Source organism: Hyla sarda, chromosome 2 (assembly GCF_029499605.1).
Source record: "Hyla sarda isolate aHylSar1 chromosome 2, aHylSar1.hap1, whole genome shotgun sequence".
NCBI classification, from domain to species: domain Eukaryota; kingdom Metazoa; phylum Chordata; class Amphibia; order Anura; family Hylidae; genus Hyla; species Hyla sarda.
In genome coordinates this window covers 442,021,902-442,037,024 of record NC_079190.1, presented here as the reverse complement: position 1 = coordinate 442,037,024, position 15,123 = coordinate 442,021,902, and the positions used below count along the sequence as shown (strand labels likewise).

The following is a 15,123-nucleotide window of genomic DNA, read 5'->3' as shown; positions in this document are numbered from 1 at the left end:
ATTTTCCCCTGCAGACTGCCTTATATATGCTTTCCTCTCTTTCTCCAGCCTTTGAGAGCTGTCCTCCATTTTCATCTTGATGTGTGGTACTACCATTACTACTAGACAGCACACCTGCCTTCTTAGGGTTGGGATCTATCTTTCGCTGCCTCTATTCAATTCCTTTCTCCATCTTGTCATCTATACCTCAAAAACACCCGGATCCACCCTAGTCTTACTGTTGAAATAGTTTAAATTCTAATTGTCACCCTGAGGCTAGGTTTCCACAAATTGTTTTGGGGCAAAAACGCCAATAAAAACGCCCATTCTGCCGTTTTCGGGAAAATCTCTGCGTTTTCCTCCTATAGAAGTCTATGGGAGTGAAAAAACGCCAAGAAAAACGCAGTGTGGGTTTTAACTTTGGCGTTTTTTTTATACTTTTTTGGACTTTAGCGATCCAAAAAAGGATGGAGATACCTTTTTTATTAACATCTCGTAGGGTACCATAAAAAAAAAAAAAAAAAAAAGATACAGTAGTGATTTTTTACGAAATGCATCTATCATATAACAAAATTGTAATACATTTTTAAACAGGGATCCATTTATGTGGGCTGGCAGGGCAATAAAAATGTAGCCAACAATAATAAAAATGTAGTGTGTGTGTTTTTCACTTTTTCTTTTTTTAGAATTTTTAGGTTGTACTACTACTTCCAGCATGGAACACACACAGTTCCATGATAGGAGTAGTAGTACCTGTACTAATTGACAGATTGCTCCGGGTCCGTTGCGATCCTTCTGTATAATTTATAGATGCGGCTGGCCGCTCTTCTATGGTCCCTTCACTGATGTACATATACACCTATCCATATTTCCCGCAGAGAGCTCTGATTGGCCAGATGGTTCCAGCCAGTCACAACTCTCTGTGGGAAATATGAATAGGTGTATATATACGTCAGTGCAGGGGACCATAGAAGAGCGGCTGCCCGCATCTATATATTATACAGGAGGATCACAGAGGGTGTCAGAAGTTACACTTGCTGCGATCTGTCTATTAATGCAGGTACTACAACTCCCAGCATTGAGCAGGGTGTGCTCCATGTTGGGAGCAGTAGTACCTGCAGTAAGGGACAGATCGCAGCAAGTGTCACTCCTGACACTCACTCCTGCGATCATCCTGATGTGGATTTTGGGACTCCAAAACAGCTGATGCTGAGCAGTAGATATACATCCTATATCTACTGCTCCGCAAGAACTTACAGTGAGCCTGCAATGTGTATACAGTATACACATTGCTGGCTCACTTAACCCCTTGCTGAGCTGAGCGCTGTGCACCAGCCCAGCAAAGAAAGCGTTAACTTACACTGCTGGACAATGTAGGTCAGTGATGGCGAACTTTTTTGAGCCCGAGTGCCCAAACCGTAATGCACGCCAACTTTTTTTCCCTCAAAGTGCCAGCACAGCAATTAAATCAGAATACTGAGGTTTAAGTTTAGAAAAAACAACTCATACAGTTGCCATAACTAATTAACATCTTTTGTTTAAAAAGAAGAACACAACAACAGAGTTAAATGATCCAAACTTTTATTTTATTTTTTATTGATAGTTTATAGTTCTCCCACATTAGGTTGTAGTTCCCCAACATTAGATTGGCACCACAGTTCCCCCACATTAGGCTGGCAGTATACGTCCCCCCACATTAGGTTGTAGTTCACCCACATTAGGTTGGCAGTATAGTTACCCACATTAGGATGTCAGCATAGTTCCCCCACATTAGGTTGTAGTTCCCCCACATTAGGTTGGCAGTATAGGTCCCCCCACATTAGGTTGGCAGTATAGTTCCCCCACATTAGGTGTAGTATATGTCACGATTCGGCTTACAGGTTGTGGATCCACTGTGTCAGCGAGGGATTGGCGTGGACCGTGCCGGTGGACCGGTTCTAAGTGGCTACTGGTGTTCAACAGAGCCCGCCGCAAAGCGGGATGGTCTTGCTGCGGCGGTAGCAACCAGGTCGTATCCACTAGCAACGGCTCAACCTCGCTGACTGCTGAGATGGCGTGGGACAGAAGTACTAGGCAGAGGCAAGGTCAGACGTAGCAGAAGGTCGGGGCAGGCGGCAAGGTTCGTAGTCAATATGGATAGCAGGAGATCAGGTAACACAGGCTTGGACAACACTAAACGCTTTCACTGGCACAAGGCAACAAGATCCGGCGAGGGAGTGCAGGGGAAGTGAGGTGATATAGCCAGGGAGCAGGTGGAAGCTAATTAAGCTAATTGGGCCAGGCACCAATCATTGGTGCACTGGCCCTTTAAGTCTCAGAGAGCTGGCGCGCGCGCGCCCTAGAGAGCGGAGCCGCGCGCGCCAGCACATGACAGCCGGGGACCGGGACGGGTAAGTGACTTGGGATGCGATTCGCGAGCGGGCGCGTCCCGCTATGCGAATCGCATCCCCGCCGGCAATGTCAGTGCAGCGCTCCCGGTCAGCGGGTCTGACCGGGGCGCTGCAGGGAGAGAGACGCCGTGAGCGCTCCGGGGAGGAGCAGGGACCCGGAGCGCTCGGCGTAACAGTATAGTCAGTATAGTTCGCCCACATTAGGTGCAATATAGTTCCCCCACATTAGGTGCAGTATAGTTCCCCCACATTAGGTGCAGCATAGTTCCCCCACTTTAGGTTGTCAGTATAGTTCCCCCACATTAGGTGCAGTATAGTTCCCCCACTTTAGGTTGTCAGTACAGTTCTCCCACATTAGGTGCAGTATAGTTCCCCCACATTAGGTGCAATATAGTTCCCCCACATTAGGTGCAATATAGTTCCCCACATTAGGTGCAGTATAGTTCCCCCACATTAGGTGCAGTATAGTTCCCCCACATTAGGTGCAGTATAGTTCCCCCACATTAGGTGCAGTATAGTTCCCCCACATTAGGTGCAGTATAGTTCCCCACATTAGGTGCAGTATAGTTCATCCACATTAGGTTCAGTATAGCTCCCCCACAGACATTCAGCCTTCAGCCATATACAGTGTATGGCTGGAGGCTGTATGTCTGTGTACTGTCCCACTTCAGTGATCCATCCACCGCTCCTCCGGTCAGGGGCCACAATCTACTGCTATGGCCTATAGACCCGGGACCGGAGGAGCGGTGGTCGAAGAACTGAAGATGACGTGCATACAGGTAACTTACCATGCGCACATCCTCCTCCTCGCTGCTCCACTCCGCTCTGCTCTGCTGTTGCTATGGGCGCACGCACAGGAAGTCAGTGACGTCCCTGCGTGCGCTACCTCACGGCGGCCCCTGCATTTTTAAAGTTAACGCGGGGCTGCAGAAAGGTAACGGGGACATCCTTATGTCCTGGAAAGATCTTTCAGGACACAGGGATGTCCCGAATGGGTTGATGGCGAACTATGGCCGCGTAACCATACAGAGGAGGCTCGGTGTGCCACAGGTTCTCCAATACACTGATCTATACTGATGGCAGTCACTGATGCCCGTTCCGTCCAGAATACATTATGAAATTATCAGTCTCACCCACGGAAGCTCTCCACAGTGCTGCACCTCCATACATCTCTCTCATCCCTGTCTATCATCCTACACATTCTCTCCTCTCTGCTATTGATCTAAAACTAACATCTTCTATAATAAGAACCTCTGGTGCTAGGACCGCTCGGAAATGCGCCATCTCCATAGACAACAATGCATGTGATGTGTTTGTGTGTGATAACATTTGACTCTGATGCATGGATCTTGCATTATACATATAATATACTCTACTGTTTTAGGCATGTTCTAGGATATGGAGTGTCTCCTTGTTGTTTCATTTCCCCTCTGGGTGAAATTCCTCTAATTTTTATGTATATTGCATTGATAATTAAAGTAATTTTGTCCAATTTAAGTTTTTGTAATTACTCCAATTTTTGTATGTTTGCTGCATTTTGGGAGTTCATAGATATAGCAGTAGATTTAGAAGGTAATTAAACAGATTTGTAGAAATGTACACTCCACCTCTGGTGTCTGGTTGTACTAATCAATATTATAATCAACTATACTAATTGACAAGTAAGGGTAAAGTGGTACAGAAGTTTTCACCATGTGAAATGACGGTTCCCAAGGGGGGGGGGGGGGGGGGGGGGGGGGAGGATGTTGGGAGTTTTTGATTCACCCATCATCTCTGCACTGCAGAACATACAAGTGACTACAGCTCTGATAGGACAATGATATAGGTGACTCACAGTTATTGACATATTCTCTGTTGTCTAATTCAGCTAAATTGACTTCTTCAGGCTTAATATTCTGCACTTAAATGGGTACTCCCGTGGAAAACCTTTTTTTTTTTTTTTTTTTTTTTTTTTTTTATTAACTGGTGCCAGAAAGTTAAACAGATTTGTAAATTACTTCTATTAAATCTTAATCCTTCCAGTACTTATTAGCTGCTGAATACTACAGAGAAAAGGGTTTTCTTTTTGGAACACAGAGCTCTCTGCTGACATCTCTGTCCATTTTAAGAACTGTCCAAAGTAGGAGAAAATTACCATAGCAAACATATGCTGCTCTGGACAGTTCCTAAAATGGACAGATATGTCAGCAGAGAGCACTGTGGTCATGCACTGTTTTCCACGGGAGTTCCCATTTAACTTTGTCACTTACTATATGAAAACAATAATTAATATAATTCTACCACACACTGCACCCTCTGAATATAATACTACCACACACTGTGCACATCTGAATATAATACTACCACACACCGTACCCTTTAACTATAATACTACCACACACTGCACCCCTAAATATAATTCTGCCACACAATGCGCCCTCTGAATATAATACTGCCACAAACTGTACCCTGTAAATATAATACTGCCACACACTGTACCCTCTAAATATAATACTACCACACACTGTACCCTCTGAATATAATAATACCGCACACTGTGCCCTCTGAATATAATATTGCCACACACTGTGCCCTATGAATATGATATTACCACACACTGCGGCCTCTGAATATACTACCACACACTGCACCCTCTAAATATAATACTGCCACACACTGTACCCTCTAAATATAATACTACAACACACTGCACCCTCTGAATATAATACTGCCACACACTGTTCCCTCTGAATATAATACTATCACACACTGCACCCTCTGAATATAATACTACCACACACTGCAGCCTCTAAATATAATATTACCACGCACCCCCATTACTGTGCCATATGTCTGCATCATCACCCCCAACCCTCACATCACTGTGCACCATGGTGTCACCCCGCACCCCGGCTGCTACGCCACTGAGCAGAATCCACAGAAACATTGAGCAGTTCAATGTGTCTGCGGATGTCAGAATCAGGATTTCTGCAGCAGAAACATCTGTCATGGAAATTCCGTTGTGTGCACAGTGCAGCAGAATCCCTTGGAAATCAATGGGACGGCGGAGCAGTGGAAGTTCTGAGCCGAATATTCCCACAGAATTCTGCTCAGCAATTCCTCCATGTGAACATGGCCTGAAAATCACAATTAGTACAGCAAATACATTTTACATCTATTTACTATGGGAAACTGACGTGATGCAACCTTAGCAAACAAATTAGCTGTAAAAAATGAGTGCAAAGATGTTCATAGCCTTTAAAGGGCAGTATACTTAGAATGTGGATAGCTTTATGGCTTCAGCCCTGAAAGCTTATTTACAGTCTTATGAAAAATGATCAAAGCTCATGGGACTACTCCGTTTGCGCAACTCCCATTAAAGGGGTACTCCACTGGAATTTTTTTTTTTTTAAATGAACTGGTACCAGAAAATTTTACAGATTTCAGATTTGTAAATTACTTCTATTAAAAAAATCTTAATCCTTACAAGTATTTATCAGCTGCTGTATGATCCACAGGACGTTCTTTTCTTTCTGAATTTCCTTTCTGTCTGACCACAGTGCTCTCTGCTGACACCTCTGTCCATGTCAGGAACTGTCCAGAGTAGAAGAAAATTCCCATAGAAAACCTCTCCTGCTCTGGATAGTTCCTTAAATGGACAGTGGTGTCAGCAGAGAGCACTGTGGTCAGACAGAAAGGAAATTCAAAATGAAAAGAACTTCCTGTGGATCATAGTGATGGAAGGATAAATTTTTTTAAATGGAAGTAATTTACAAATCTGTTTAACTGTTCAGTGGGGTACTCCACTGAAAAAAAGGTTTTTCAGTGGAGTAACCCTTTAAAGTCAATGGGAGTTATGCAAATTGTGTAAGTCGCAGCCGCAAAATAGAGGGAACGAGAGACAGGTGGGAGTACCCCTTTAAATAGTAGAGAGGATAATGGAAAAGTTCTAGGTGGTTTAGGATGGTGAAGTTTTCTATGCTCTTCTTTTAGTTTGACAACCACTAAAACCAGCCTTGGCCCTGCAGTTTTCTTTTATATTTTGTATATTAAGGGTCTATTCACACATACAATAACCTGCACATATTTCATGTACAAGAATTGAAGCTGCAGATTTTATGCTGCAAAGTTCAATGTAAACTAACTGACTGAACACAACTTCAAATCTGCAGCATCAAATATGTGCAGGATACTGTACTTGTGAATACACCCTAAGGGTAGGGTCACACGCAGTGGACGCTGTAATAAATCCACCACACGGCAGGAAATACACTGCATATTCTCCTATGAGCTAACACCAGGGCTTTCCCTTCCACAGCCCTGTGTGTGCAGTAAGGTTTGGAGGCGGGTTGAGCACACTGACATAACTGTGATGCAGAGGGCCCGGCTCCAAACCTTACTGCACACACAGGGCTGTGGAAGGGAAAGCCCTGGTGTTAGCTCATAGCAGAATATGCAGCGTATTTCCTGCCGTGTAGTGGATTTATTACAGCGTTCACTGCGTGTGACCCTAACCTTACCGCGCACACAGGTTGCAGCGTATTTTGTGTCTATTCATAGCCCATATAAAGCGCATTTCCCGCTGCCCAGGGGATTTTTTGCAGCGGGAACACTTGATATGTTCTGTTTGTGACCTAACCCCAAGGATGTATTCACACGCACAGAATCCTACGCGTATTTAATGCTGCAGATCTTAAGCACCAGATTTCAATGTAAACGAAATAACTAAAAACAGTTTCAAATCTGCAGCATCAAGTTTGCGCAGAATACCGTACGTGCGAATACACCCCAAAGGGATATTCCTAACCTGTTCTGGCCATATGATGGAAATAAATCTCAGTGATTGTGAATAATCTTCTTTGTCCTTTTCTCTTAGATACAATAAGGTTGATCTATCAGCCGGAACCCACGTCCCCCGTAGTCGAAGTTCCACTTCTGAAGACTGGAAACACCTGGTGGTCTGATAAGAATGTGAGGTTCAGTAACCCCAAACCAAAAGATAACCTTGTGCAGGCTTTTGCAGGTATTGTGTATTCCCCGCATCATATTTGGAATCTAGTTTTTCCTTGGGCGTCCTCCTTCTTTGAATTCAAATGTTACATAATATTTTGCTGGCTGTAGTGATCCTGGAACATGATTTAGAGACGTTGCAGGTGGGATCTAAAAGCCATGTTTTGTGTTACCAGGTAAGATGGAGTCCAGAGAGTGCGTTGGGTTAATACTGTATTAGGCTGGGTTCACACCACGTTTTGTTAAATACGGTTCCCGTATACGGCTGGGAGGAAGGGGGGCGTGGCTTAACCCCTTAAGGACCGGGGTTTTTTCCGTTTTTGCATTTTCGTTTTTTGCTCCTTGCCTTTAAAAAATCATAACTCTTTCAATTTTGCACCTAAAAATCCATATGATGGCTTATTTTTTGCGCCACCAATTCTACTTTGTAATGACGTCAGTCATTTTGCCCAAAAATCTATGGTGAAATGGAAAAAAAAATCATTGTGCGACAAAATTGAAAAAAAAACGCAGTTTTGTAACTTTTGGGGGTTTCTACGTAGTACATTTTTCGGTAAAAATGACACCTTATCTTTATTCTGTAGGTCCATATGATTAAAATGATACCCTATTTATATAGGTTTGATTTTGTCGGACTTCTGGAAAAAATCATAACTACATGCAGGAAAATTAATCCGTTTAAAATTGTCATCTTCTGACCCCTATAACTTTTTTATTTTTCCGTTTATGGGGCGGTATGAGGGCTCATTTTTTGTGCCGTGATCTGAAGTTTTTAACGGTACCATTTTTGCATTGATAGGACTTATTGATCGCTTTTTATTCATTTTTAAATGACATAAAAAGTGACCAAAAATGAACTATTTTGGACTTTGGAATTTTTTGGCGCGCACGCCATTGACCGAGCGGTTTAATTAATGATATATTTTTATAATTCGGACATTTCCACACGCGGTGATACCATATATGTGTATTTTTATTTACACTGTTTTTTTTTTTTTTTTATTGGAAAAGGGGGGTTATTCAAACTTTTAATAGGGGAGGAGTTAAATGATCTTTCTTCACTTTTTTTTTCACTTTTTTTTGGCAGTGTTATAGGTCCCATAGGGACCTATAACACTGCACACACTGATCTTCATCATTGATCACTGGTTTCTCATAGGAAACCAGTGATCGACGATTCTGCCGCATGACTGCTCATGCCTGCATCTCAGGCACTGAGCAGTCATTCAGCGATCGGACAGCGAGGAGGCAGGTAGGGGCCCTCCCGCTGTCCTGTAAGCTGTCCGGGATGCCGCGATTTAGCCGCGGCTATCCCGAACAGCCCACTGAGCTAGCCGGCAACTTTCGCTTTTAGCCGCGCGGCTCAGCTCTGAGCGCGCGGCTAAAGGGTTAATAGTGCGCGGCGCCGCGATCGGCGCTGCACGCTATTAGAGGCGGGTCCCGGCTTCACTATGACGCCGGGCCCGCCGTGATATGATGCGGGGTTACTGTGCAACCCCGCATTATATCAGGAGAGCAGGACAAAGGACGCATCGGTACGTCCTTGGTCCTTAAGGGGTTAATCGCGGCGCTCGCACTCAGCCGTATTCGGGAACCGTATTTAATGCATGTCTGTGAGCCGACTGGAGTGAACCGCAGCCTCCGGTCGGCTTCGTTTTCGGCCGTATGCGGTTTCCCGACCGCAAGCAAAAACGTGGTCGACCAGAGGCTGCGGTTCACTCCAGTCGGCTCATAGACATGCATTAAATACGGTTCCTGAATACGGGAACCGTATTTAACAAAACGTGGTGTGAACCCAGCCTTAGCTTGCAACATATAGATACAGTTAGTCCATAACAATAGGGGAAAGCCATAGTCAATCAGTCCATGTTAGCAACAGAATGGACTAGAGCAGTGTTTCCCAACCAGGGTGCCTCCAGCTGTTGCAAAACTACAACTTCCAGCATGCCAGGACAGCCTTCGGCTGTCCGGGCATGCTGGGAGTTGTTGTTTTGCAACAGCTGGAGGCACCCTGGTTGGGAAACACTGGTGAAGAGGTAAGGTGGATACAGATCAGATTAGAGGAGTAGTCTAGTGAAATATAACTTATCCCCTATCTAAAGGATAGGGGATAAGTTATAGATTGCAGGAGGTCTGAGTGCTGGGACCCCCCGCAATCTCCTGCACGGGGCCCCGGCAATTTGCCGGAAGGGGCCGTCTGACCCCTGCAGGAAGCCCCGTTCAGGAGATCGCGGGGGGTTCCAGCGCTTGCACCCCCTGTGATCTATAACTTAAAGGATACGTTCCCACGTAGCCCAACACAGCGTATTTCAAGCTGCACAAAATCTGCAGAGCAGCACAAAATACACTGCGTCAATACACTGCGGGCCCGCGCGCTGGAGTGACTGTGACGTGCAGCCCCGTATCCAAACTTCACTGAACACACAAGGCTACCGCCGGGTAGCCCTGTGTCTATGCTGATCACAAAATACGCAGCGTATTTCTCGCTGCGCTACATAGTTTGCACAGCATGAATTATGCTGCGTTAGCGTCACGTGGGACCGTACCCTTAGAGCCAACAGTCCAGAAGACGGCAAGCAGAGCTGGATATTTGGATCAGGTAAGCTTGCAGGACATACAGGACAGGTAATATGAATAAGACAAAACTATGGCGAAGCAAGAAGACAGAAGAAGCGAGTCTTTACGAGAGGTTCTGGGAATGGGCAGATGACAGCCTGTGCCTAGGGCAGCAGTATCAAGGGGGGCAGCACTTAAGTAAGTAGAAAATAATAAATACATTAGATGTAGCTGCTGGCACCATGCTGTGGCCTGGAGAGAAACATATGTTTTCAAATCAAATGGTGGCAAAAAGTTATACTGATTTGTAAATTACTTCTATTTAAAAATCTTAATCCTTCCAGTACTTATTAGCTGCTGTATTCTGCAGAAGAAGTTGTGTAGTTCTTTCCAGTATAACCACAGTGCTCTCTGCTGACACCTCTGTCCATGTCAGGAACTGTCCGGAGCAGGAGAGGTTTGCTATGGGGATTTGCTCCTGCTCTGGACAGTTCCTGATACAGACGGAGGTATCAGCAGAGATCACTGTGTTTAGACTGGAAAGAATTACACAACTTACTGTGGAGCATACAGCAGCTGGTAAGTAGTGGAAGGATTAAGATTTTTAAGTAATTTACAGATCTGTATAACTTTCTGGCACCAGTTGATTTGAAAACATTTTTTTTTTGCCTCCTGAGTACCCTTTCATTCTTCCAGAGGAAAATACTCAGAAATGTTTATGCATGAACATGGTCGTGGAAATCCTGTTGAAATTGATTCCATCAAAACTAATGAGCAAAAAAGTGCTCGGGAAGTACCTAAGATATAACTTTTAATAGTATAATTAAAATTAGGGGACAATTGTGTATATCAAAATGTGATATGTAAAAATTTACAACTCATGGTCAGGTACAATCACCTATATGTGTTTAAAGCACTCACTGGTATTATTGGAGGCCTCCTAGCTCAGTGGTGCTAATAATACAGAATACCACCAACGCGTTTCTGCTGTCAAATTGGTGATAGTGTCATCAGGGAGGTATATTTAAACATCTACCAGACCAATAAGATGGTATATGTGCACCATAAGTTTACATCGGTGTATCACAGAGCACAAGTATACATAGGTGTATCATAAGTATTAGCATGTGGTCAGTCCTTCCTGTAAGGAGAAAAGGAGGAGAAATAGCTTTCCCTATGGCATCAATTGTGTGATGGGATCCATATTTAATGGTTATCCTGCAAAGAAAAGACTCCCCCTAAAGTATCTAGTCCACTATGCAATTTTAATCAAGCAGCCAAAAACCTAAAAGAGAAAGATATATAGATACGTAGGCCGCCAACAGATTCCACCTGCAAATGAAAGACACAAAATCGATTCCAGACAGAATTCACTCTGAATCTGAGGTAGAATACTCTTCAAATCAGCGGGGAGTTTGCCTGAATTTACTTAGTGTGATCATACCCTAAAAGTAAAAGGTTTAATTTTATTTTTATTTTATAACATTTATTGCTTTAGAAAATTTTCAGACAAATCCATTAGTACTAAAGTCCCTGGTGGTCTACAGTACAAAAACATTTTACATTCTTTACTCTAACACAGTTATCATCCCCTAAGAAAGGTTTTAGATGAGTTTTAAAACACAAGAGCAGCCAACCAACCATTTTGTTGTCTTTGCAGGAAGCGCCAGGCCACCCTATTGGCAGAAACCAGCTTCCGCTCTTGATTCTCTTGACCCCAATAACAATGGCTATATAAATGATGACTTTATCAACTGGATGAGAGTGGCAGCTTTACCGTCCTTCAGAAAACTTTATAGACGTCTGTCACGAGTAAACCAGTTCTCTGATGGCCTTCCAGCTGGAAATTACAGCTTCATCATTGAATATAGTATCCTTAAATCTGATTGAGCCTATGTGGTCATATGGATGTAATAGAAAAGGGTCGCCCACCCAGGACCCCCCTCTACGAGCCAGGATAGAGCACATCTCAATTAGAACCAGGATAGGGCACATCTCAATGAGAACCAGGATAGAGCGCATCTCTATGAGAACCAGGATAGAGCGCATCTCTATGAGAACCAGGATAGAGCACATCTCTATGAGAACCAGGATAGAGCACATCTCTATGAGAGCCAGGATAGATCACATCTCTATGAGAGCCAGAATAGAGCACATCTCTATGAGAGCCAGGATAGAGCACATCTCTATGAAAGCCAGGATAGAGCACATCTCTATGAGAGCCAGGATAGATCACATCTCTATGAGAGCCAGGATAGAGCACATCTCTATGAGAGCCAGGAAAGAGCGCATCTCTATGAAAGCCAGGATAGAGCACATCTCTATGAGAGCCAGGATAGAGCACATCTCTATGAGAGGCAGGATAGAGCACATCTCTATGAGAGCCAGGAAAGAGCGCATCTCTATGAGAGCCAGGATAGAGCACATCTCTATGAGTACCAGGATAGAGCGCATCTCATTGAGAACTAGGAAAGAGTGCATCTCTATGAGAGCCAGGATAGAGCGCTTCTCTATAAGAGCCAGGATAGAGCACATCTCTATAAGAGCCAGGATAGAGCGCATCTCTATAAGAACTAGGATAGAGCGCATCTCTATAAGAGCCAGGATAGAGTACATCTGTATGAAAGCCAGGATAGAGCGCATCTCTATGAGAGCCAGGATAGAGCGCATCTCTATGAGAACCAGGATAGAGTGCATCTCTATGAAAGCCAGGATAGAGCACATCTCTATGAGAGCCAGGATAGAGTGCATCTCTATGAGAACCAGGATAGATCACATCTCTATGAGAACCAGGATAGATCACATCTCTATGAGAACCAGGAAAGAGCGCATCTCTATGAAAGCCAGGATAGAACACATCTCTATGAGAACCAGGATAGAGCACATCTCTATGAAAACCAGGATAGAGCGCATATCATAAGAGAGCCAGGATAGAGCGCATCTCTATGAGAGCCAGGATAGAACACATCTCTATGAGAGCCAGGATAGATCACATCTCTATGAGAACCAGGATAGAGCACATCTCTATGAGAACCAGGATAGAGCACATCTCTGTGAAAGCCAGGATAGATCACATCTCTATGAGAACCAGGATAGAGCGCATCTCTATGAAAGCCAGGATAGAGCACATTTCTATGAAAGCCATGTTAGAGCGCATTTCTATGAGAGCCAGGATAGAGCACATCTCTATGAAAGCCAGGATAGAGCGCATCTCTATGAGAACCAGGATAGAGCGCTTCTCTATAAGAGCCAGGATAGAGCACATCTCTATAAGAGCCAGGATAGAGCACATCTCTATGAGAACTAGGATAGAGCGCATCTCTATAAGAGCCAGGATAGATCACATCTCTATGAAAGCCAGGATAGAGCGCATCTCTATGAGAGCCAGGATAGATCACATCTCTATGAGAACCAGGATAGAGCACATCTCTATGAGAACCAGGATAGAGCGCATCTCTATGAGAGCCAGGATAGAGCGCTTCTCTATAAGAGCCAGGATAGAGCACATCTCTATGAAAGCCAGGATAGAGCACATCTCTATGAGAACCAGGATAGAGCACATCTCTATGAAAGCCAGGATAGAGCACATCTCTATGAGAGCCAGGATAGAGCGCTTCTCTATAAGAGCCAGGATAGAGCACATCTCTATAAGAGCCAGGATAGAGCGCATCTCTATGAGAACTAGGATAGAGCGCATCTCTATAAGAGCCAGGATAGAGTACATCTCTATGAAAGCCAGGATAGAGTGCATCTCTATGAGAGCCAGGATAGAACACATCTCTATGAGAGCCAGGATAGAGCGCATCTCTATGAGAACCAGGATAGAGTGCATCTCTATGAAAGCCAGGATAGAGCGCTTCTCTATAAGAGCCAGGATAGAGCACATCTCTATGAAAGCCAGGATAGAGCACATCTCTATGAGAACCAGGATAGAGCACATCTCTATGAAAGCCAGGATAGAGCACATCTCTATGAGAGCCAGGATAGAGCGCTTCTCTATAAGAGCCAGGATAGAGCACATCTCTATAAGAGCCAGGATAGAGCGCATCTCTATGAGAACTAGGATAGAGCGCATCTCTATAAGAGCCAGGATAGAGTGCATCTCTATGAAAGCCAGGATAGAGCGCATCTCTATGAGAGCCAGGATAGAACACATCTCTATGAGAGCCAGGATAGAGCGCATCTCTATGAGAACCAGGATAGAGTGCATCTCTATGAAAGCCAGGATAGAGCACATCTCTATGAGAGCCAGGATAGAGTGCATCTCTATGAGAACCAGGAGAGATCACATCTCTATGAGAACCAGGATAGATCACATCTCTATGAGAACCAGGAAAGAGCGCATCTCTATGAAAGCCAGGATAGAACACATCTCTATGAGAACCAGGATAGAGCACATCTCTATGAAAACCAGGATAGAGCGCATCTCTATGAAAGCCAGGATAGAGCGCATCTCTGTGAAAGCCAGGATAGATCACATCTCTATGAGAATCAGGATAGAGCGCATCTCTATGAAAGCCAGGATAGAGCACATTTCTATGAAAGCCATGTTAGAGCGCATTTCTATAAGAGCCAGGATAGAGCGCATCTCTATGAGAACTAGGATAGAGCGCATCTCTATAAGAGCCAGGATAGATCACATCTCTATGAAAGCCAGGATAGAGCGCATCTCTATGAGAGCCAGGATAGATCACATCTCTATGAGAACCAGGATAGAGCACATCTCTATGAGAACCAGGATAGAGCGCATCTCTATGAAAGCCAGGATAGAGCACATCTCTATGAGAACCAGGATAGAGCACATCTCTATGAAAGCCAGGATAGAGCACATCTCTATGAGAGCCAGGATAGAGCGCTTCTCTATAAGAGCCAGGATAGAGCACATCTCTATAAGAGCCAGGATAGAGCGCATCTCTATGAGAACTAGGATAGAGCGCATCTCTATAAGAGCCAGGATAGAGTACATCTCTATGAAAGCCAGGATAGAGTGCATCTCTATGAGAGCCAGGATAGAACACATCTCTATGAGAGCCAGGATAGAGCGCATCTCTATGAGAACCAGGATAGAGTGCATCTCTATGAAAGCCAGGATAGAGCGCTTCTCTATAAGAGCCAGGATAGAGCACATCTCTATGAAAGCCAGGATAGAGCACATCTCTATGAGAACCAGGATAGAGCACATCTCTATGAAAGCCAGGATAGAGCACAT

The 15,123-nt window shown here is 44.3% G+C and overlaps 1 protein-coding gene across 1 annotated transcript in view; it reads left to right on the top strand.

Moving 5' to 3' along the window:
• LOC130357008 (cell cycle control protein 50C-like) overlaps window positions 1-15,123 on the top strand; it is a 54,104-nt gene that overhangs the window by 24,298 nt on the left and 14,683 nt on the right. The window contains exons 5-6 of the mRNA XM_056559285.1: window positions 7,225-7,371; window positions 11,575-11,784. Of these exons, the coding sequence (XP_056415260.1) occupies window positions 7,225-7,371; window positions 11,575-11,784 (357 nt within the window). The remainder of the gene's footprint in view (window positions 1-7,224; window positions 7,372-11,574; window positions 11,785-15,123) is intronic.